This window comes from Cololabis saira, chromosome 14, assembly GCF_033807715.1.
Source record: "Cololabis saira isolate AMF1-May2022 chromosome 14, fColSai1.1, whole genome shotgun sequence".
Lineage (NCBI taxonomy): Eukaryota > Metazoa > Chordata > Actinopteri > Beloniformes > Belonidae > Cololabis > Cololabis saira.
The window spans coordinates 14,167,634-14,192,664 of record NC_084600.1 but is presented as its reverse complement, the minus strand read 5'-3'; the positions used below and the strand labels follow the sequence as shown (position 1 = coordinate 14,192,664).

At 43.1% G+C, this 25,031-nt stretch overlaps 1 protein-coding gene across 8 annotated transcripts in view; it reads left to right on the top strand.

Moving 5' to 3' along the window:
* The window catches only part of nrxn2a (neurexin 2a), a 190,488-nt gene that overhangs the window by 149,610 nt on the left and 15,847 nt on the right, over window positions 1-25,031 (top strand). For all 8 annotated transcript variants that reach the window (XM_061739796.1, XM_061739801.1, XM_061739798.1 and 5 more), the window contains 2 exons: window positions 8,830-9,011; window positions 24,350-24,521. In XM_061739796.1, coding sequence (XP_061595780.1) covers window positions 8,830-9,011; window positions 24,350-24,521 — 354 coding nt within the window. The remainder of the gene's footprint in view (window positions 1-8,829; window positions 9,012-24,349; window positions 24,522-25,031) is intronic.

Below are 25,031 nucleotides of genomic sequence, written 5' to 3'. Positions count from 1 at the left end.
GATTACATGCTTGTTTACTGGCTGAGAACCCTTCTGCTCAGACTCGTGCGCGCTGCTTGTCTTAAGAGGGCAAAATATTCTAAGATTCTTTGCTGCACTGATGCTAGATACTTTGTGACTTTGCCAAAAGGAGGAGGCATTAATCAAGTCAAGGAGGTGTGGATTGTCTATTTGAACCGTATACACAGTGCTCAGTGATACGAAACAACCTTAATGTTGCAGCACAGGGGAACACATCTCTACGCTGGGCAGTCGGGACACATGGAGTGGACAACCAGAGGGGGAAAATAGTAATAACGTAGGTGAGACTAAGGGTTCAGGTATGATAGCCGTCGCCAAGGGGTGTTGACCAAACACAGAAGAGGCAGAACTTCCTTTTCACTAGTTTATTAGGCTGAAGGAGTGTGTGTGTGGTCTACAGAACAAAATAACAGATCCATAGAGAACAGTGAGCCTATCTGCAATAAACATCTATACTAAATAATACTCTTAAAATAACACCAACGTATCATAACTCCTGTCCTGCTTTCATAATAACCTTACAAAAAGTATTATTATAACAAAAATCGAATTTAGGCAAATGAATAAAATAAATACCACAATAATGTACAAGTACAACTTCCTTAGTAATATAACTATAACTAAATAAACAGGTTTGTGTAACATTTATCCAAAATAAATTCAACAATCTGCCTTCAAATGATCGCCCAATGTGGCAATATAACACTTTAAACAGGAATACAGGTAAAACATGTACTTACATTTAGAAATACACGCACACAGGTGAACTAGAACTAATACTACTACTAACTAATAATCAAACTGGTAAAATTAACCTAAAACTACTATTTTCTGCTCCGGTCTCCTTCTCTTCTCCTCCCAGGGACTTTCCAACACAGCAGGTTCACTGCATGTGCACTCAGCCCTGATTGGCTGCTGCCTCTCAACGAGCACATAAGAGGGTGATGCTCATGCACATGCATGATCTCATGGCCACTCTCACTTCAGAGTCTCTAAACAAATAAGGAAATAATTATACATTTAAAGCAGCATTTCAAAGCTGCACTTAACTCCCAAAAATGATTTTCCTGCAAGTCCAAATCACCTGAAAGTTGAGTGGGAGAGAAAACCTGAAGATTAGAACCGAACAAAAGGTTGTTTGAGGTGCTCTGGGCTGCATGCATTCAATCTGAGCGCTGGCAGCCTGGATGCATCTCGCTGAATGGAGCAGAAACGGCTCTTCGGCCGTAATAACGCTGAAGTCAGCGGCTGCCGGCTGCATGTGGGGTTGTTGGAGATTCATAAGATTTTCATCCCAACCTTTTTTCTCGGTCAGATGTCATTGATTTTTATTCCTGACGTCTGTGCACACAGTACTAAGTATATGACGCCACTTTCTAATTTCAACACCATATTTTAGCTGGAGGACCATATGTTCTCCCTGACAGGCTTTAGGCTGCACGATTCATTTCCATCATTTCGCTGAGCTGTATTTAATAGACCGTGGAAGAAGGGGCCCTCAGATGCTATAAGTCACACGACAAATTCGAACTTAATATTTCTCCATAACTCTGCAAAACTGCTCACAGCTGACAGATTATGCTCTTAATCGACCAGTGTTGTTTAACGCCATCGATGCCCCTTGCAAACCGTCTTTGCCTAAAGCCCCCACACAATATTGTTTACACTTGGAGACTTATGTCCTTCTGGACTCAGAAGGTCATTGGGAAATATTTACCGACTAAAAAAAAAAAAGGCCCATCTATGAACAATAACTGCAAACAGGATCATTACAAAGAATCTATCAGCATTCATGATGATTCTTTTTGTTTTTAATTCCTAAAACTCATGATTAGAAGTATTATGAGAGGTAAAAACTATTCATGACCGCAAGCACAGGCGGTGTATTTTTAAATCTTCTCACATCTCATGTGTGACATGTGATTCAAATCGTTGCCAGCCTCTTAGTGTATTTAGCAAGTCTGATAAGCATGTTGCTGCTTCTCTTGCACATTCAGCTGAGTGTGAACTCAGAGGAAAAGGACAGGATGTCTGAGAGGATGCTGAGCATCTGGGCGTGAGATTACATTTGTCTGTAGCTGTATGAAGCCCTCATGCCCAATGAGTGCCTCATCTTATCGTATCTTATCTTATCTTTTATCTTACCTTATCTTATCTCATCTTATCTAATCTTATCTTATCGTATCTTATCTTTTATCTTACCTCACCTTAATTAAAGGTACTTTAAGACACGACAAATGCTTATGAAATCTGACGACTTTACTGGAAAAGCCCGTAAACGCTGCCCATACTGCACGACATTCTTCTATATAGTAATTAGCACCAGGATTGCGGCGGTGATGCACGGCACAGTTCCTGTGACACGCCGCACATCTTGTTATTGAGAATCTCCAAGGCTGCCTTGTTATTGGAGCGCAGATGCCTGGCACGGCCATGAGAGGAGAGCCGAGTGCTCCCCCGAGACGGTCTGTTTCCGCAGAGCACAAGCTCCAAGCTGTTTCAAGGTAGCAAACTGTGTTGTTTATAGTGATAATCTTAACAAGCCGGATTTACCGCCGGCTTTGTTTGATGCACGCCTGCTTCGGAGAGGAAGAGTTGGGTCGAGACAGAGAGGCGCGAGTGGAAGGTGTAATGAAATGCTTGAGCGTCATTACTAATGTAGGGAGAGCTGCCGTCTATAGATAGATGCTTCCCGGTTTCACTCCAGGTGCATTAATGCTCCATATTTCATTATGCACACATCAAGGTTGACTGTTACCCTCATTCGCCCTGTTCCTCAATGACATGCTCCAGCTCCAGCTCCAGCTCCAGGAGCGAGGCGCTCACTTGACCACGGGGAATCCTTCGAGGACGGCTTGTACTGATCCGCCTCCGAGGACATGCAGCCTTTGGTTGACGTAATTATTGATGTATTCACAGCCTTTAAACTTATGTTTCAATATTTAATGGGCCATAACCTCTGTTTAATAATCCACAACTATTTAAATGTTAATTACAGAAATGATACACGTAACCTCAATAATCTGGCGTGGCTTCCCTTCCACACGCTGAAGTCTTCGCTTCAGAATTATTTAATTAATAAGATAAAGCTACAAAGATGATTGCAGAATTAATATCAATTAGCAGCGGCTGATGTGCCACGCCGTCTGCGTCGTTTATCTCTTCAGCCGGAGGTTGACTGCACCACTTTAACAGCAGAAGCAGCTCTCGTGTATGTGTCCAAACTCAAAAATAAGTGTTATGAATAGGGGTGGGTATTGGGAAGGACCTCACGATACGATACGCATCACGATACTTGAGCCACGATACGATACACATTGCGATATCCCGATTATGCGATATCCCGATTATTATATTCTACGTAGTTCACATCTTAAAATCCAAGTTGTATATATGTACATCAGATGATAGTGATGGATCTTAAAATCCGAGTTGCACGTTCATCAGATTATAGTGACAATTCATGGGACAAACTGAGTCAAAACAATGTTTTATTATAACTATACAAGCTAAAGTTACAACATATTTGTATATGTTTTTCATATTATTTACATCATATGAAATTAACATTAAATTTAGTATGAGGTTGCTTTAATTATGTGGCAATTGATAATAAACACAAGAAAGATGGGTACTAAAACCAAGGACAGGCACAGTGATCAGTCAGTATAGAAATAAATCCATAAATAAATAAACCTCTGTCCATTATTTTTCATTTTTTAAGGACAGACAATTGTGTTATATAAAAAATAAATTATAAAATGAAATAAAACGTGAAACAAAACCTGAGATCAGTGCAGGGCCCTCCCAGGGTTGGTAGAGAGTGACAATGCCCAGGCCTGTCACTTAAGTAGGAGCACTGGGTGATATAATGGGAAAAAGATCGGGGATAAAAATAAAAAATAAAAAATAAAATATAAATCGATATTCAAATTTTGAATATCGATATTGAATCGGCTGGAAAAGTATCGCGATATATTGCCATATCGATATTTTTGCCCACCCCTAGTTATGAAGCACCCAGAGTGAGAGGCAGGCGTTCATGAGGCAGGTCTGTTATTCTCAAGCTAATACCGACCCAAACATGAGCCACATGATCTGCAACGCAACCGAAGCCATAGCTCCTACCTGTGCTGAGGGCTACCTGGGGGAAATGAGCACCACAGGGTTGCAGGTTCCCTGCCACGTCCATCAATGCCGTAAGTGCAACAACCTGGAAAACATGTTGGATTTCTTCGTTTGTCTGATTGTAAAATGTACAAGCAGCAGCAGGATATTGATGCCTAACATCAGCTGCAGACGTTTCCAATCTCAGTACATTTCAACGTGGGCGGTAAGTGACAAAGTCCTCACTGTGAGCATGAATGACTTCCAAAGTTCGTGTAAGAACGGGATGAAGCTTCAGTAAAGTCCAGTAAATCAGGAGCCAGCACACTGAAAGCTCCTCCGTGAGACTTGATGCTCTCCCTTAATACGCGTCGCCTGCATCTTAATGTACTTTCACTGAATATATTTGGAAAGTGATGCATCGTTAAATACGTGTATATGTCAACATTTGAATATATAAAGGGATTTCTCATGTTTTTGTTGTCATTTTTTTTTTCAATTTTCTGTTAAGCAACGTTTTCCTCGGCCGTCGTGACCGCCGTGGTTTTCTATCAAGTCTGGTTTTCAGGTTTCTGAAATTGCGTACAAAAAGATCATGATAAATGGTCGGGTCTCCGAATGTGTCAATTCATCTGTTTGGGTCTCTGCTCCTGCGTTTGGTCTCGCAAGAGTAATCCAGAATTGCAGTGGCAGCCGGGGAGCCACCAGGGCCGACGCCTTATTCTGCAGATGTAATGAAAGGGAGGCAGAGCCGCGCTGAAAGTTAATGGGTTCCTCTTTCGCCTGTACTCCACCTCCAAACCAGGTTTCGCCTTGGACATTTTTTGCTTTTGCTTTTGCATAGTCTCACTGAATCTCACAAACAGGACAGGAAAGGAAAGCTGTGCCTGGACTCCTTTTGTGAGGGGAACAAAGCCCAAAGTGGCGAGAGGCTGCATGATGCAATCTAATCGAATCAAATCATTTCAACAATCAACGAGCTGCAAGTGTGATTTTTCTTGAGCTTGTGGTCTATTGGTTTCCAGGACTCAATACACCTCATACTGTATATTGTAATTGCAAGACTGGAAAAATCCATTCATCTGATGAAGATTTAAAAAAAAAAAAGAATAAAAACGAGAGAGAGAAATTAGTCAGTTATTTGAAAAATGCTAAAATAATCTGTCAGTGTGAAAAGAAAAGACATTTCTACATTTCTAACTCTCTACAGAAAAGTAATTTCATTGACGAGCAGCGAGACCGAGCACCAGGCCAGATGTAGATAACGGCAGTGAAAGGACGACACCGCTGAAACCCTTTGATGTGGCTAATGTCACTGACTTACATTCCACTGCAAATCCCAGACATTAATTAAGATTAACTCAGTAAGAAATAATTAACTTTGAAGCGATCAGTGTTGCAGAGCTCAACCTTTCAACTACAAGTGAGTACAAGTGTTTTTGAAGCCTCTGATGAAGGGTTTAACGTGGCGATAGCGCCGACCCGACCGGCCCTTCCTGTCGATAGGGAGCCGTTTCTACACTCGGCAGAAGAGCCTCTGCAAACAGCTCGGATTGAAGGAACAATTTGTCTCTCTGTGCTTCGAGGTACTGATGAATACCAGCCATAAAAACCATTTTCAAGGGTCCTCAAATAACATCCATGGTGCACCGTCGGAGGCGATCATGTGTCATGACAACTGCACATCTGTCCCGGCGTGTTTCCCCTGCTGCTGTCAGGGATACCTGAGATACGTGCACTGATTACAGCCTCGATATCCAACACGTCATCTCTGTTTTTTGCACATTTATGTTCAGTTAACAGTCTTAGAGATATATAGCTTCATGGGTGTCTGGAGGACGAGGGGATGGACGTGGACGCTCACCCGCGTGGCGTTCCTATGAAGGTATCTCTGCGACTCGTGCAGGACTTGCAAATGAAAGATTAGCATGAACGTGCCTCATTTATCTGGAGGAGACGGGAAGCGTGAGCGCCGAGGAATAACTTAAGCAGCAAGAGCTGCAGCAGACTTCCCTGCTCTGATGTGCAGCAGCGAGATTCTGGAGGTATTTCAGGCCAAAATCAATGCAGATTGATTTTTTTTTTTTTTTAAGTAAATGAAAATGAATCTCTTCCTTTTCTTTCTTTTTTTTTAAATTAAAAAAAAATAATCTTTTCCTTTTCAACATTTTATACAAATGCTTTTAAACATATAGCATCCCTTGTATCTGGATACTTGACTAAAGAAGTGTTTCTTTAAGCATTTAGAATAAATATGAGTGAAAGTAACGAGGGGAAACCCGGTTAAGACGTTTCAAGCATCCAGAATCGAGAAGATTCAACGTGAAAGCTTAAATACGTAATCAAAATGTTTATTGATGAGCGCCATCTTTATTCAGCATCCTGATTATGTGGCGATTCAGTCAATAAAATGGAGACGAGGCGAGTTATCCAAATTATATTAGTTGAGTTCATAAAAGAGATGGAGGCGGCGTAACCTCAGACTGCAAACATTAAGACGCGCTGAAGCGACATAAAACCGTGCTTGTTTTTAATTCACTCTGGTTCTTCCTTTCTTTTGTGCAGGTTGTTGTTTGTCTTTTTAAACCTTGTTTCCCCCGTCGTGACAGGCTCAGTATTTCTAGTAGTTTTGTCTATAAAATCCACAGGAGCTCCTTTTTAAAGTCGATACATGTTTGCTTTTAGTTTACAGCTTCAAATGTAAAGCTTACCTTCTAAATTATTTGCTGAGATATTTTCTTCTCCGGCGGCGCTTTTCTCTGTTTACTGCACGGTTGAAGGAAAAATCAAAGATGTCATGAGTTGGAGGAGTTGATGAGAGCAAGAGGTGGCTGTGGTGGAAACCTGAAAATAAAGACTGACAAAATAACCAAATGGTATTTATGTCATTTAATGAAAACCTTGCAAGGGATCGGCATACAATCACAACGTCAAGTATAACTGCACACTGATGGCTTGCTCCAAGGTGTACGTGTGTTTTATAGACAAAGATTGTGTAAGTAAATGTATAATAATCTATAGGTGTGGTGTAATGCCAAATGTCATCAAGTCTGTAAACAGTCAAGAAAGAAATTACAACGGACAGGTGATCAGTGGTTCCTTCCTGGATTCAGATAAAGTTAAACAACAAACAAAGAGCATAAGATAAGATGATTGCATTTCCAAGACTCAGACAGTGAGTTCATTCAAAGTACAAGTCTGGAATCAAAGTGCATCATGTGTAAGGGATAATACCCGACGAGGTGTACATTATCATAAATATATGGACGACGCGAGGGCGTGACGGTTTGCCTCCGCGAAGTCCATATATTTATGTTAATGTACACCTCGAAGGGCATTATCCCCTTTATACTACGGTGACTTACCAAAAAACATAAATATTAAATCAGTTATTCATGCTATAATGTGTTTTCAGTTGAAATCATTAGTTTTATAACAAGCCACAGCTGAGTGGCTGAGCGACTATTTAACCTCTCGTCTGCAGCCGTTGTAACCTGGTAAATTACTAAGTTTTTTAACAAGCTATAACTCAGTTTCCTTGGTAACAACTGAGGGTCTGACTAATTCCTGGAACAATCACTACCGTCCCATAAGGCAGTGTCTCCCAACCTGGGGTCCGGGCCCCCCCCGGGGGGGCGCCAGAGATCTCTGGGGGGGGCGCAAAACTTTTTCTGCTTTGAAATTATGCAGTTGTAAAAATTATATTTGCGAATGAGTCATTCATAAGACATTGTTAGGAATAATTTATGAATGTCTTGAATATTTGTGTATTTTATACACTGGTGACAAACAAAGGAAATGATTTCATTCCTTATTATTATATCATTACTCAACATTTAATCTACTCCGACAGGTTGTTAAAGGAAAAATGTTAAAAATTTTGTTCTCATATTAAAAGAGACATTTTTCAGAAATATTTTTATGTCCTTTTATGTCCTTTTGTGCGTATTTTATACATTGGTGACATTGGAGAAAAACAAAGTCATATGTATACAGAGTAAACCAAAGACAAATGTATCAAAAAAACATAATTAATGTTCATTTTTTCAATTAAATACTATTTTGGTGCTAGTACGTACGGGTCGGGGGGCCTGGCTGGTCTTAGACACAAGTAGGGGGGGCTCCAAGGAAAAAAGGTTGGGAACCACTGCCATAAGGTCCTTATGCAATGGACACAGTGTTGTTTCTCCAGTAACTAGGACGGACCTGAGATACGACTTAGCAACGGCAGATATTCTGGTCCGCTCAGCTCTGGTATGGCCTCTTTTCTCTCCTCTTCTGCATCCCGGTCATCAAAATTGTTAAATTCACCAAATAAATTAAAAGAAATTACAAAATCACTCATGTCGCCGTCCTGCGGTAGCCGGCTCTTCTTCTTTAAATCTCTGTTGCCATGGTTACCACCTGGCAGTTGATCCAGCGCAATGATATTAAAATATCAGGCTATTTGACAGAACTTTTTTCTAGGTGTAGGTTATCACTTTTAATGTACACCAGCCAATCGGAATCGAGTATTCACACAGGCCGTGGTATAAAAAGTATTACCATGTGTCCGAATTGTAGTAACATTGTTATTTTTCCATTACAGTGGCACTTCTGATAGTGTTGTCCTTGACGTGACCGACGTCCGCCGGTTTGTAGCTCAGAAACTGACTGTAGCTGTCTCTCCTCATCTCTCTCTGTCTCTCTCTCCGTCACCAGCCGGGACCACGTATATCTTCGGGAAAGGAGGGGCGCTCATCACGTTCACCTGGGCCCCGAACGAGCGGCCGAGCACGCGAGCCGACCGCTTGGCTCTGGGCTTCAGCAGCCAGCAGAAGGACGCCGTTCTGGTGCGCGTGGAGAGCACCAGCGGCCTCGGAGACTATCTGCAGCTGCACATCGTAAGGACTCGCACACACAGCACACGCACACTCTGTTACGCAACATCAGGTCGGAGATGTTCCGTCCTGATTGGGCCTCTTTAAGAAAACACTTTTTCATGCTTTGTCTGAGAAGATTTATGCAGATTTGGAGCTCATTCAGCGGGAATGCACCTCTTTCTGCAGACTCAATTTCATGGTGATATTGATCAGTGTTTTTGTTGTCCCAACCATAAATTCACAAACGGTAGAAGACAGCTTTCAGAGCCCGCTGATGTGATGGACACAATCACTTAACGGAGAGTGAAAACATCAACTTGAATTAAAACAGGAGGACACTTGAAATATTTCCAGCAGCAATTAAGCGGCTGTCACAGCTGAGAGGAGAGTAACAAAGGTGACGGAGGGGAGATGAAGATGTGTGAAGCAGGGAGGACAAAACACCGCCGTTTCTCAGCAGATATGTGACAAAAGTCAAAGAACAATATCTACAAAGGAAGAGAAGAAGAGAGATTGCTTGTAGAGCACAATACTCTTTGTTCCCTCCTCTTTTCTTTAAATCTCATTAAGGTCTCTTTTCCACGTTGTCGCAGCATTAAAACGTCACAGCTGGTCTCCTTCACTTCAGACGATCTGAGTCATAATATTGATTTAATTCAGGAACAAATAACATAGATAAAAATGGGCAGGAGGGATAACTGAGACATGTTGAGTGGCACCAGGTGACCCGAGCAGCTAGTTTGGGTCCTGGAAGCTTGTTTACTGCAGTATGAGGTCACAGGACAGGAGTACAGCGCTGACAGGCAGACGGCAGACGTGTTAGCTGTCTGGGAGCGCTGTGATGATTACAAGTACATTTGTGGTGACAGCTCCAGAATAAACAATGAAACCAAGCAGTTAGGGATGGGAATTGTTAAGAATTTACTGATTCTGGTTCCATTATCGATACCGCCTATCGATTTGGTTCCTTATCGGCTTTCTATCGATTCTCATCCAGTTATATACAGTACAAATGAGTTTGGTTGCATTTTAACACTTTAATTTTTAAGTATGCACCAATATTCTGCACTCAACTTCATCTGAATCAAAGCTGGCTTGAGCTGGAAAACAAGAACCTTTTCAAATTAATATTGTGACATAAAACAATCGCTATAATCAACAGAAAATGTTTCAGTGTTGGAGGTTTTTGATGTGATCAAAGCTCTGAACCTGTTTCAATCAAGCGCCAACCATCTCACTCCCGCATTGATGTTCCTGCAGGACGACGGTTCGCTGCAGTTCCTCAACGGCGGCGGCGGAAAAAGCGAGTCCATCGCCATTGACCTCCATGTTAAAATGTCCCACTTTAGAGCAGAAATAAACGTATTTACAGCCTGGTAGGGGCAGATCTGCAGATATGTCGGCGGGGTTTGGCTGAAGGAGCTGTGAGCAAAGCTGGGAATCCCATCATGTTTCCAGCTGGGAAACATGGACTACGTTTACATGCAGTCAAAATTCAGGTTAAGGTCAATATTCCGGTTACTGAAACATTCGGAATAATCTGTTTCCATGTGTGAGCAAACAGGGTTATTCCTGTTTACATGGTGATTAATCACCATCATGTCATGACACAATTCCAGTCATTTCCGCTTCTTCTTCCCGTATCCAAATTCAAAACAACAACAAGCAGCACGGCGGATAATGAACAGCCCAGTAGAAGTCTGCTTTTTCAGCGTCTTCCAGCGGAGCTTGATCTGGTCTGGCGTTCGTACAAATCCTGCTTCACGCAACTTTTGACTAACCTTTTTGTAAATCTGGCTATCCCAGTACTTTCTACCGTCTACAAATGCCAAAATGTTCATCTCTTTCATTACATTTATGAAGTGATTAGTCTCCTCCTGGTCTTGCGTTTCTCCATGTTTATAAGAACTTCCTGGACTCAAAAGACCAAGATTCCTTGCGAAAAGAACATGCGCAGAAAACAAATCCCTGTTCCTTTTGATGGAGAAATCCCGTTACGTTATACATGACCAAATATTCGGGTTAGAAAAGGAGTAACCAAGGGGTCATATTCGGGTTTTTAAAAACCAGAATATGACCAAATTCCGGTTATTCAAAGGGGTTATTGGTGTTTACATGGCCGTGCAAAACCGGGTTATTGCTAATATTCGCAACTTGCCACAAAATGCCAAAATGTTCATTTCCTTCATTACATTTATGAAGTGATTAGTCTCCTCCTGGTCTTGTGTTTCTCCGTGTTTATAAGAACTTCCTGGACTCAAAAGACCAGGATTCCTTGCGAACAGAGCATGCGCAGAAAACAAATTAATGTTCCGTTTGATCGGGATATCCCGTTTGGCGTTTATATGACCGAATATTCGGGTTTTAAAAGGAGTAACCCAGGGGTCATATTCGGGTTTTTAAAAACCGGAATATGAGCAAGTTCGGGTTATTCAAAGGGGTTATTGGTGTTTACATGGCCGTGCAAATTCGGATTATTGCCAATATTCGGGTTTTAAAAGGGTTATTGAGTGCATGTAAACGTAGTCTATGATTGATGTGCAGTGGGCATGTCCCTGAGGCCTCGCTGAGTCATGTGACTGCGCTCTCTACGAAGGAAAACAGGCGTTAAAACTGGTCTTCAGAAACCAGTGGGTCACATGACCGAATGCTTCGTCCATTCGTATATACAGTCTATGGTTACAGCTGGCCCTTGTATTGTCCTTTTAGTGACATATAACCAAACTTTTGTGCGTTTTTGCCTCAACATTCTGAGTCAAAACACGAAGTGTGTAAATTACATCATCACGCAAACGCGTCAGACGTTGGCACTGGGAACTGCTTCTCGATTCTCATCCCTACAGGAAACTCACCCAACCACAACTCCTTTCTTTGGTCACATGATCAACAAAGTGCAGCACAAAAGATAAACACCTAATGATGGAAAAATGTTGTCACACCTTTCCTGGATGTCAACTGCAGTGCACAAACGCACTACTCCACAACCTTTCTAGAATCACTTTGGCATCACCGACGGACCGTGAGGAGCCGCCGGAGCCGCCTGGGATTCCAGGAGCCACAGGGAGGACATGCAAACTCACCACAGAGATGAGCCGGCACGTCTCAGTTCACTGCTGTCAGCATGTTCACGGCGACGCCGTTGTCCCTCAAGATTTAAAAAAACAGGAAGGAAAGAATCACAAAGAGAAAAATCACCAAAAGGAAAACTTTTGAAGGTTCACGTAGTCTTTAATTTTCAGATCCAAACTTTTTGCCCTCCTCAAGGTTGGTAAAGGTTGCAATAAACATTTTTCATCAGCTTCAATACATTTGTTGCTTCCAGAGAGCTTTCCATTCTTTGTGGATTTACATCAGCCGTTTACAATAAACTAAAGTGGTTCAGAAACACTATTCAAATTCATCCGAGAAAGAGAAAGCTGAAATGTGTTCAAATCGAAATGTTTTCTCTATTCAGCTTTCAGTTTCTGGAAATTTTATTTCTTATTCTGCAGTCTTGCAGGTAAATGCAAAGCTCGGGAAACAGACTGCAAGGTTTTCTGTGTTTATTGATGTCTTAATTTTTTGTTAACGATCGCTGAGGCCCATTAAACACTGTGAGTTGGTTGGCTGAATAGATCAAGGTGATGGATTGAGAAAAGGAAGGAAAATGCGGGTGGTTCTGCGTCAGACGCGGAGGGATTGTCGGAGATTGTAACCGGAGATAACCGGCAGCGGGGCCGCCGCCGACGTGCACCTCCTCTTGTAAAGCAGCTAATAGGAATGAAACGTCAGATAACATTAGACATGTTTGCGAAGCGCCAGAAAGCTCTGAACGGTGTGCAGACGGACGGCAAATAGATGAGAACAAACCATAAGTTATGTGACTGCATGACGTGTCCTCCAGCTCGCTACGTGACCGCGCCGAGAAGGACGCAACGTCAGAAGAACTAGCAGAAGAATTAGAGCTCCCAGATGAATAAAACCTTCTGCACATATTAACAGACATCACAGTAAACAGGGCCGTCGTTTCTCAGCCTGGCAGCCCATAAAGCGTACTTTACGTTGATGCGGCGGCCTTTCCCTTGCAGCCTGAGCCAGGGAAGGCACGTTCTCTTATTCATACGGCACATTTCATACACAGAGGCAACTCAAAGTGCTTTACAAAGGCATTAAGATGAAAAGAGCAGTAAAAGATGCATTAATTAAAATAACAAAAACAGCAGATTAAAATATCAGAGAAGAAGCACAAAGGCTTTTTGAGACTTTGTGATGCTGAAATGTTTTAAGTTGTCTTTCTTTTAGCTCGTTTGTAAGATTTCAGTTCTGGAGATGCTTTTGTGTTTGTTACCTGTTTCCCGTTTCCTCCCTTCTCACCTGTTATTACGTGTAAAAGTGGCCGAAGGCGGAGCCAAGCGGCACACAGCCGGCCAAAGTAGGACTGGCCATGAGTGAGAGAGCGGGAAATAGTCACCCAAACAACTCCTACATGACTTATATGCAGTACTCGAGTTGTAAAAAAGAATCAGGGGGATGGTGGATTTTATTATATGGGGACAGATAATTTGTGCTGATTACAAATAATATAATATATTACAAATAATAGCACTGACCAAAACACCTGCAGAAATACTGCAGGAATGACATAGCAGCAGTTAAATGCAGCCTTCTGTAAGCTTTAAATATCCACTGGGCTTACATCAAATACATCAAAACACAACAATAAAAAACAGTTTTCTGAACTTATCAATATGACTCTGTCCTTCACAGGGTAAGTAAAATGGATCACTGCAAAAACTCAAAATCTTAACAAGAATATTTGTCTTATTTCTAGTTAAAATGTCTAATTTTAGTAAAAAAAATATCATTACACCTAAAACAAGACTCATCACTGGAAAAAACAACAATTTTCACCTGTTTCAAGTAGATTTTCACTTAAAATAAGTAGAAAAATCTGCCAGTGGAACAAGATTTTTTTGCTTGTAATAAGAAGATAAATCTTGTCCCACTGGCAGATTTTCCTACTTATTTCAAGTGAAAATTTACTTGAAACAGGTGAAAATTGTCAAATAAGTTATTTTTCTGGTGTTATGTTTCTGGTGATGACTCTAAATGTTGAAATAGCAGTAAAACCGCATTAATTGATGAAATGACATAAGGGATGGAAAGGAGGGATGGCAGTTTTACAGGGGGGATGATTTTGACCGTTTTTATTTCAGGGGGGATGCCATCCCCCCTCATCCCCCCTCAACTCCAGTACTGCTTATATGTGCTGTGGGGGTGGGGGGTTCAGGTGCCTTTCGGATGGAAACCACATCTTCTGACGTGTAGATGTGTGCTGATAAACAGTACATCTATTACGACATGAGCCGCTACATTAAACCGCAGCCTCATCTTCCATTTTGAACATGGTACACATGCCAACTCCAAAAAGCAATTATTTCACAAGGGAAACAAATCGTAAACACGTTCAGCAGAGAGCACATTAGTGCGGCTGATACCGGCCTCAGAGGACCGAGTTTTTTAATGAGCAACTAAAGATAAAAACAAAAAGAACATTTATTGAGCAAAAATGATATTTACGATTGTCGGAGGAGAAACGCTCCGAACCTGCGCTTCGACCCACGGACCGGCTCAAGGTGGAGCTTTAGATCATGTGGCCGTCAGACAAGCTGCCAACCAAACTCACTCAGTGTTTTGAGCGGGAATCTCTAACACACTAAATATTCTACGTCTAAATGAAAATGGGGACAGATAATTTGTGCTGATTACAAATAATATAATATATTACAAATAATAGCACTGACCAAAACACCTGCAGAAATACTGCAGGAATGACATAGCAGCAGTTAAATGCAGCCTTCTGTAAGCTTTAAATATCCACTGGGCTTACATCAAATACATCAAAACACAACAATAAAAAACAGGACTCTGTCCTTCACAGGATAAGTAAAATGGATCACTGCAAAAACTCAAAATCTTAACAAGAATATTTGTCTTATTTCAAGTTAAAATGTCTCATTTTAGTAAAAAAAATATCATTACACTTAAAACAAGACTCATCACTGGAAAAAACAACAATTTTCACCTGTTTCAAGTAGATTTTCACTTAAAATAAGTAGAAGAATCTGCCAGTTTAGTGCCACTAAATATTCTACGTCTAAATGAAACATGTGACAAGTATGCAAACCTCTGGAGATGTACATAGATGTATAGACAGGTCAGGCATGAATCTCATGAACATCTTTGGTGGGTAAATGTTGCCTAAAAGCCGAGTGAGACGTCTTTATCGCACAAGATCTCGTTTCCTCAGCCGGTATAAATTTTACAGTAGGAGTTTTTTTAGTATGAAACTCATTTCAGACTAAATACATCCCCACGATCATCTGGGAAACGTGTAACAGTTCAAAGGATGATTAGTCCGGGCGTTTTTGTCTCTCTCATTTTCGTCAAGCAATCGCTTAAAATAACAAGGAAATGAAGCCTAATACTCACCCGCGACTGTGTCCGCTCCCGAGTGCCACAGATACCTATCACCGAGCCGAAGAAGGGATGCTCTCCATTCCTGTGGGATTAAAGAAAGATAAGAAGCCACTGAATCAATCCCCAGCAGCACAGAGGAGACGTCTCCAGTTAAAAAGCAGAGTCAACCCAGCCAGAGAGAAAAAGACAGTTGGCTGGCGATAAACCGAAGCAGACAGATGTGCTGCTCCTTCCTAAAAGAATCATGATCCGTCCGTTCTGGGCTCTGCTTAAAAATGGATCAGGTGGCAACAGTGTCTCATCGCAGAGGATTTGACGGCCCAGAGTCCTTAAGGGTTTGACATTTCATCTAATCACAGATTAATCCTGGTAAGCATAATGTATCCTCATAATAATAATATCTACAATGGATTATAGTCAGCTGCAGCCCAGATAGGAATTGACACTGAAAAGCCCAGTGCATGCTGGGAATACTCCGTCAGAGTCGTGTTGGAACTGCATCTTTACATGGGGATGTGCTTCATTCCCCAAACACACCGAGATTCAGCTGCTAGCCTCTCGAAGATAGTTAAGCTAAGCTGGGGTCCAGGAACACTTCTTTGCAGACGTCGCAGTGTCCTTTATGTTTTATTCTCTGTCTCGTGAACACACGTTCTGGTTCTGGGCCAGTGCTGAGTTTGGAACCGGGCTTTCTGTTTCCACTGACAAAGAACTGGCTGGACCAGAAGAACCGGTTCAAAGGTAGCACCAACTCTTTGCTGGGCTGAAAGCAGAACCGCTTACATGAGCGGAGGGAGCGGAGTTATTAAGACCAACGGCAATAGCAAAACTGGGAGACATTTTCAAATAAGAATGAATCTGGATGCAGCAAAGCATCATGGGTCTGAGGAGGAGAAGACCTGTCTTTTATGGCCCTTTTCCACTAGTACCTGCTCAGCCGCTTCTACTCGCCACGCCCCCATCTTGCGCTTTTCCACTACAGGCCAAGACGGGTAGAGCCACGCCAAGCAGATACTTTTTCTGTAACCATTCTGTCGAGGTTCTAACCGGGCTGAGCCGGCACTACGTCATCACCCTCCTCGCCACTGATTGGTCGGGGGGGCGGGGCCGTCAGACGTTTGAATCAGGAAGCGGGAGTCTTGCGTGAGAGCGACTCGCAGCGATTTTATTATACAGCGCAAACGTTTATTTCATGATCCAACTCTGAGGTGCAGATGTTCATAAACCTGGTGGCTGACGAGAGAATTAAAAAAGGGATGTAGACGGGTGATAAGGAACGATCAGATCCACCAGGGGCTCTGTTTTACTCTCAGCCGCTCGCGGCTCCAGCTGATTTCTCATCAGCGCCGACACGAGCAAAAGGGTTGCGCAATCGAGCACGTCACAGCAGCTTCACCCCAACCTGCCCACTTCTCACCTGGCTGTGGAAAAACAAATGGGGACAAAACGGGTGGAGCCGGGACGAGCCGCGCCGAGCCGAATCAGGCTGAGTAGGTGCTAGTGGAAAAGCGCTATTAGAGATGTGGTCCACGGAGGAGCTACGAGGACCAAGTCCTATTAGAACAAATATGTTGTTGTTGCTTCAACTTTCGCGCAAACGCAGCGATGTAACTGACCCTTGCAGTGACATAATGACGTGGCTCCCCTTAGAACCCAAGCTATGGAAAACAAACCGGTTCTCAGCTGGTTCCAAGTTGAATGAGTTGTGAACAAGAACCAGAACTGGCCCAGAACCAGCCCTGGAACCGGTTTGGTGCAAAAGCAGTAACAAAGTTTTGGCCCTGAAGATTTTAATCTGCTCTCCAAAGTGTGATTATAATATACATGTGGAAACATTCCCACCTAAGCACCATAACGCTGAACTGAATTATCCGACAGGTTAATAAAAAGTAACTGCGTGTATTTCACTCCCCCCCCCCAAAAAAAAGGTTTCACTCTGACTTCAGGGATTTTTAATTGTTCAGTTGTTCCCGTGTCAGAAATCTGTTGCAGCGACTGTGTTTGCTTCTTCAAGTGATGTAGGAATCAAGAATAATCCAGCGCCACACAGACCTGCTGCTGACTGATACTGTTCTACAAGCAGGGAGTCTCTTTCTGAAGCTTAAAACTGAGACGTCGAGGCCCTTGAGAAGCCCCTGAACCTTTTTATTTAACGCCGTCTGTGCCGGCTCAAATAACTATTTCACCTTCAAGAGGTTTTTCCTTTTTAATTTTATTTTTATGAATGATTTTACATATGATTAGGGGGTGAAAGTAAAGCATTGTGACAGGTCTTAGATCGCACAATAGCAGCCGGCGTCGAGAGACGACAGAAGAAAAACGCAGCAGTTGGCGTGCTTGAACTTTTCAACGTTTGAGTCTACAATCCAATATTGGCTGTGGGAGTGAAAGGGAACAATCATCCATCCATCCATTATCTATACCCACGTTTTTATACTCTATTCAGGGTCACAGGAGGGAACAATCAATTATATCAAAAAGAGGATGTCAAGACAGAAAAAGTGGAACTCAAGCCTCAAGCTCAAGTAGTTAAACTATAATGGCTCTGGGAGCAGCCGGTTTGGTGCATTTCTGCGCAGCATCGGCAGACTTCCTTTCAATAAAACACAACTCGAGCCGTTTAAAACCAACAGTTAAACAGGGGTCGAAAGGCTAAGCTCTGGCTTTACCGGTCAATCTACGCCCCCACCCTCACCCAGGGTCGTCAACTTTGGGTAACGAACGCTGGGCGTCCCTAAAGGTCGGGAGGAGCTCGGACCAGAGCCGCTGAGGCGACTCGGGCCTCTGTATCGAGAGAGATCTACCTAAGAGAGGTGTTCCAGGCACTCCCACCTGGAGGAGACCCAGGACACGCTGGAGACACTATGTCTCTCAGTCTCTCACCCGGGAGATCTGGAGGAAGTGTGGGGGGTGAGGGAAGTCTGGATGGATGGATGGATGGATGGATGGATGGATGGATGGATGGATGGATGGATGGATGGAAGGATGGATGGATGGATGGATGGATGGATGGATGGATGGATGGATGGATGGATGGATGGATGGATGGATGGATGGATGGATGAGTAGGTGGATGGAAGGATGGATGGAAGGATGGACAAATGGATGGAAGGATGGATGGATGATGGATGGATGGATGGATGGATGGATGGATGGATGGATGGATGGGTGGATGGATGGATGGATGGAAGGATGGATGGATGGATGGAAGGATGGATGGATGATGGATGGATGGATGGATGGATGGATGGATGGATGGATGGATGGATGGATGGATGGATGGATGGATGGATGGATGGATGGAAGGATGGATGGATGGATGGATGGATGGATGGATGGAAGGATGGATGGATGGATGGATGGATGGATGGATGGATGGATGGATGGATGGATGGAAGGATGGATGGATGGATGGATGGATGGATGGATGGATGGATGGATGGATGGATGATGGATGGATGATGGATGGATGGATGGATGGAAGGATGGATGGATGGATGGATGGATGGATGAGTGGGTGGGTAGATGGATGGATGATGGATGGATGGACAAATGGATGGATGGACGGATGGATGGATGGATGGATGGATGGATGGATGGATGGATGGGTGGATGATGGATGGATGGATGGATGGATGGATGGATGGATGGATGGATGGATGGATGGATGGATGGGTGGATGGATGGATGGATGGATGGATGAGTAGGTGGATGGAAGGATGGATGGATGGGTGGGTGGGTGGGTAGATGGATGGATGGACAAATGGATGGATGGACGGATGGATGGGTGGATGGATGGATGGATGGATGGATGGATGGATGGATGGATGGGTGGACGGATGGATGGGTGGATGGATGGATGGATGGATGGATGGATGGGTGGATGATGGATGGATGGATGAGTAGGTGGATGGAAGGATGGAAGGATGAATGTATGGATGCATGGATGGATGGGTGGATGGATGGATGGATGGATGGATGGATGGATGGATGGATGGATGGATGGATGAGTAGGTGGATGGAAGGATGGATGGATGGATGAGTGGGTGGATGGAAGGATGAATGTATGGATGCATGGATGGATGGATGGATGGATGGATGGATGGAGGATGGATGGATGGATGGATGGATGGATGGATGGATGGATGGATGGATGGATGGATGGATGGATGGATGGATGGATGGATGGATGGATGGATGGATGGATGGATGGTTAAAGAGCAACATGTTGAGCCACAGATGTTCCAGGTTACACGATAAAACATGAGTCCATGACGCTGCTGTACATGTGGGAGTTAGTCAGCACACAGCAGGCATTTGTCAGATAACTCTGAAAAAGTGTCTCTTTATTTATTTATTTCTTCTCTCACAACTGACTCTTAGCTCTGTTGTGACACGCAGGCGGGCACAGGGACTGAACACCCTCGTACTAGTGCCACCACAAGGCCCGTCTAGGAAGCAGCTCTGACCTTTGCGGAGGCTCGCCCGGCTGGAGAGGAAGGGAAGGGTTAACGTGAGAGAAGTTAGGCAGCCAGGAGGGAAACAGCAGGAATCTGTCAGCCGTGGTCAAACTCACAGAACCTGAGCTGAGTGCTGAGGAGAACTTGCACTGAACCTTACAGAACAGACGTAACGCATCGTTTCGTTGGGCCTACATGGTCCTCACGGTTTCCATCAAAAACATGAGTTCACATAAAATATCATGTCGACTTCAATGGAAAGCAGCTATTTTCATGTGCTTTTGAAGTCCTACTCTTGATATTTTAAAGAAAACGTTATGTGCTAATACGAGAACAGAGCTCTTCTGTCAAATAGATAATAAATAAATAAATTAATTAATTAAATAGCTTGTTAGCGTAACTGGAAGTGTCGATGATCAGGTGCAGGTTCCCGGAGAGACTTGGAACTATTATCATTGTTATTTCCTGACTCCAGTGGCCGGGAAGTGACCCCACATGCATTCACAGCTCCAATCTCCCCGAAGGCTCCTTCAGTCCCCGGAGGCCTCCGTCCCCTGAGGTGATTTACCGCCGGACAAACCTGACCTGCTGCCATCCGACTGCCGAGCGGCTGTAGAGGGGATTTTTCAGAGGTGGCTGAGCGGGACATAAGCGTCCAGGGTGTTTCTGTGAGCTGGCCTGGAACCAAAACACTGCTCAGTAAGCTGCTTAGTGTCGCCGCGTTGGCTGTATTTCATACGACTGCAATCAGCAGCGAGGAGGCTGACGGATGGAAACGAGACTTCTGAGAAGACGAGATCAGTTAGTGAGCTGAGTCGTTCTCAGTTCAGCACGCTGTGCTGATGCGTGTCCCAGAGTATCGACCGCGTCTGGAAACCGGTTCCGGTGTCAGATACTAGTCACAGGAGGAGCGTCCACTAGTGTTGTTGTTGGCAGCCTGTTTCAATTTCAGTTTTAGTCTAGTCTTTGGGTGAGGTTGTCATTGTTATGTTGTTAAATTATGAGATAAAGCCTGGATATCCTTTTCACTTAATTATGAACTGCAGTAAATTACTTTAGTCTTTTATTTGAGTTCATTAATCCTTTAATCGTCTAAACCTGCCTTGTTGCGTTCAAGGTCACACAAGGATGGAGTTCAAGGTCATGTCCTCGTCACCCTTTACCCTTTATTTATTTATCTATTGACTCTTTCCCACCACACGCATCGACTTAAGATTATAAACATTGTGTTATTACCTACGATCTACAACGATAGGGGACGCAGATCCCCGATGAAGTCTGTCTCGTCCTCAGCAGGTCCAAAACTCTGCAACAAGGTTGCTGACCTGCTCTGATAGAAGGTTCACATCTCCACTGGCTCCCTTTTAACTTTAAAATCTTGGTGCTGACATTCAGAGCTCTGCAGGTCCGGCCCCCTCCAACATCCAGGACCTACTACGCCCTACACTCCATCTTGGAGGCTGAGGTCATGTGACCAGGGGCCTCATTTATAAAGCTTGCTTGCGCACAAAGGTGCTAGTGGAAAAGCGCCATTAGAGATGTGGTCCACGGAGGAGCTACGAGGACCAAGTCCTATTAGAACAAATACGTTGTTGTTGCTTCAAATTTCGCGCAAACGCAGCGATGTAACTGACCTTTGCAGAGACATGATGACGTGGCTCCCCTTAGAACCCAAGCTATGGAAAACAAACCGGTTCTCAGCTGGTTCCAAGTTGAATGAGTTGTGAACAAGAACCAGAACTGGCCCAGAACCAGCCCTGGAACCGGTTTGGTGGAAAAGCAGTAACAAAATTTTGGCCCTGAAGTTTTTAATCTGCTGTCCAAAGTGTGATTATAATATACATGTGGAAACATTCCCACCTAAGCACCATAACGCTGAACTGAATTATCCGATAATAATGTCGTTTTCCTGTCCTCCACCTCATCCACAACATCTCGATATCAGTCTCTGTGAAATTTATGCCCCTTTTGCACTAGTCCCGCTTCACCTCGGTTCTACCCGTCACGGCCCCGTTTTGCGCTTTTGCACTAGGGCTGAGACGGGTAGTGCCGCTCCAAGCCGATACTATTTCTGTAACCATTCTAGCGAGGTTCTATCCGGGCTGAGCCGGGACTATTTCTGACATCACCACAAACGGGTAGAGGCGTGACGAGCCGAGTCGGGCTGAGTAAGTACTAGTGGAAAAGCGCCATTAGTGGCACGGTTGCTCGACACGTCTCATTCATTCTGACGCCCAAACAGGCTGCAGGAAGCTGCTGCGCATGCTCAGCAGGCTCATTCATATGCAAATACTACTTTGCATTGCCCATTTATGGTATGAAGTGGGCGTGTAGAGGGCGGGATATGAGCCGAATTCAGCTGCGCAGCCTTCCAGCTGGACTGTGATTTATAAAGAGAACATTGCGTGCAAGTGTGTGTGCACGCGGTTTTATAAATCTGGATTTTTTTTTTGCGCCCGCCAATTTCGGCTTTTGGGTTTACGTGCACTTTTAGTATGAATCCTACGCACTCTTTTATAAATGAGGCCCCAGAGCTTTAAGACGCGAGGAGATGGCTCCTTCCAGGCCGTCGCCCCGAGGCTCTGGACCGGTCTCCCGCCGTCTCTACGTTCTCTGGACTCCATCGATGCTTTTAAGAGAAAACTTAAAACCCACCTGTTTCTCCGAGCTTTTAAACATCAGTAATGAGACGGTTGTTTTAGGACCATCATATTGAATTTATCTACTTTTATTCTAGGAGCTTTTTATCTGTATCGTCTTGTTTTTATTGTACTTTTACTGCTATTGTATTGTTTTTATTTTTTGTGAAGCACCTTGTGACATTCCCTCGTCTGTGAAAGGCGCTATAGATATAAACTTTACTTACAGTACTTACTTACTTACTAGAGAGCCCTGAAGCCTTGAGCCTTGAGGAGATTAATAATTGTTCCATCAACTCTTGGCATTGCCTTATTCCGTTTCGGGTTCTCCACAGACAGCAAATCATGTCCATAGCTTCATTTCCTGTCCCAAGATAGAAAAATACTGGATAAAGATATTTAAGGTGTTTTCTGACATTTTTATTATTCATATGGAACCTGAGTCTTTATTTTACTGGGAACTTCAGGTTTTCTAACTAGATGGGAAAAGGCACAACAGCAACTTCTTTCCTCTGGTGTGATTACAGCTAAAAAAAATAATACTGACTTTTTGGAAAAAAGAAGGAAGCCCCCACTTTTAAGCTCTGGCTCGATGAAATGACAAATATACGACATCTTGAACAAATAAGATTTGCTCTGAATAAGAGAGAGTCATAGTTTGATAAGATATGGCTGCCCCTTGTCCAGCAAACAACTAATAGTAGACACTTTATAAAGACGTCTGATGTGTGGATATGTATATTTATATATGTATATTATATATATATAGATATAGATAGATATGTGTGTATATATAAGCATAGGTATGTGTACATGGTGTGTGTATGCACATGTGTGTATATATATATATATATATATATATATATATATATATATATATTTTTTTTTTTTTTTTTTGTATTTTTTTGTATTTTAATTATTATTATTATTATTATTATTATTATTATTATTATTATTATTATTATTATTATTATTATTATTATTATTATTATTATCATTATCATTATTATTATTATATTGCATGTGAGGAACAGAAAGGAGGGAGGGAGAGAGAGTGGGTGGTATGACAAGGGTTTTGTTTTTGTTTTGTTTTAGTTTTTCTCTTCCTTTTCTTCATTTTCTATTCCTGTTGTTTATTACGTCTCTTTGCTTTGCTCTTCACAAACTAAATATACGCTGCACTTATGTCCTACACTTGGATATCTTCCTCAATAAAATATGTTTGACAAAAAAAGATACTAGTCACAGGAGGAGCATCTACCCCCCACACGCATCGACTCAACATAATAAACAGTGTGTGTTATTACCTTACAATCTACAACCAGCCGAAGATATTGATAAATCATGAGATTAAAAGTATTTTTCATTGTGTCAGCCTCAACAGTGAAGGTTCTGGGGGTTGACTAGTTGGGGGAGTGTTTAATTAGGTTTCACATTTCAAGGACTCAGGGTTTTTGCTACACAAGCACTTTCAGGTGAGACAAATAAGAAGAAGAGGAGGAAGACGAGTGAAACAGTTGGGCTCCTGTGGCGATGTGAAGTGGGCCAGAGGGGCCCCGGGGGAAATAGCTGGGGACCAACGCAGCACAGGAAACCTTTTAAGCAGGGTTAGCCCCGACTTTCATTTATTTTCATGTAATTGCTCCTCCAGCGTCAGCGTCTTATCTCCCCTCGTCTCGGGCCGTCCCCAAATCAGGGACAAGAGCCGGAGCTTGTCTTCTCCCTGACACTTTGCCATTTGCTTCATATCTCACATTCATTGTTTCCTCTTCTTCTTTTTCTTTTTTTCTTTCACTTGCAGGATCAAGGAAAGATCGGTGTCATCTTCAATGTGGGGACGGACGACATCACCATCGATGAACCCGCTGTCATTGTAAATGATGGCAAGTACCATGTTGTGCGCTTCACCCGCAGCGGTGGCAATGCCACTCTCCAGGTGGACAACCATCCTGTAATTGAGCGTTTCCCGCCAGGTAAGGCCCACGGGGGGGGAAGCTGGTTGACTACCTGACGTGTAGAAAGGCAGCATGGAGCATCTTAATCAGCATCTGAAGACTGTCTGTCCATTGAAAACACGTCTCTTGCACAGTAACCTTTTCTTTTCTTTTTTTTTATTAACTTCACCTGTCGTTTTAACAGTCACGCATTAAGTTACCACATTCATACAGCTGAACATCTTGTACTTTGTAAAAGATTTAACAATCTGAAATGAAAACAGAGCTGCTTTTTAGCGCGTTTTGCAAAGAAAGAATTGGTGCCAGCGGCTGGTTTATTTGCAGAGAGGTGGTTGAAAAGATGCTTGGATGATCTAGACCTTTTCCAAGAGATGTGATGCTCCAATAATAATCACCCCAACCACTTATAAGCCTAATGTGACATTTATTTATCCTTAATGCACCAACCTCTGGGCCCCACGTCTGCAGTCAGCCCTTCCTGATTAGGGATGAATATGTTGCTGACAATTTCTTGTTGACATTCACAGT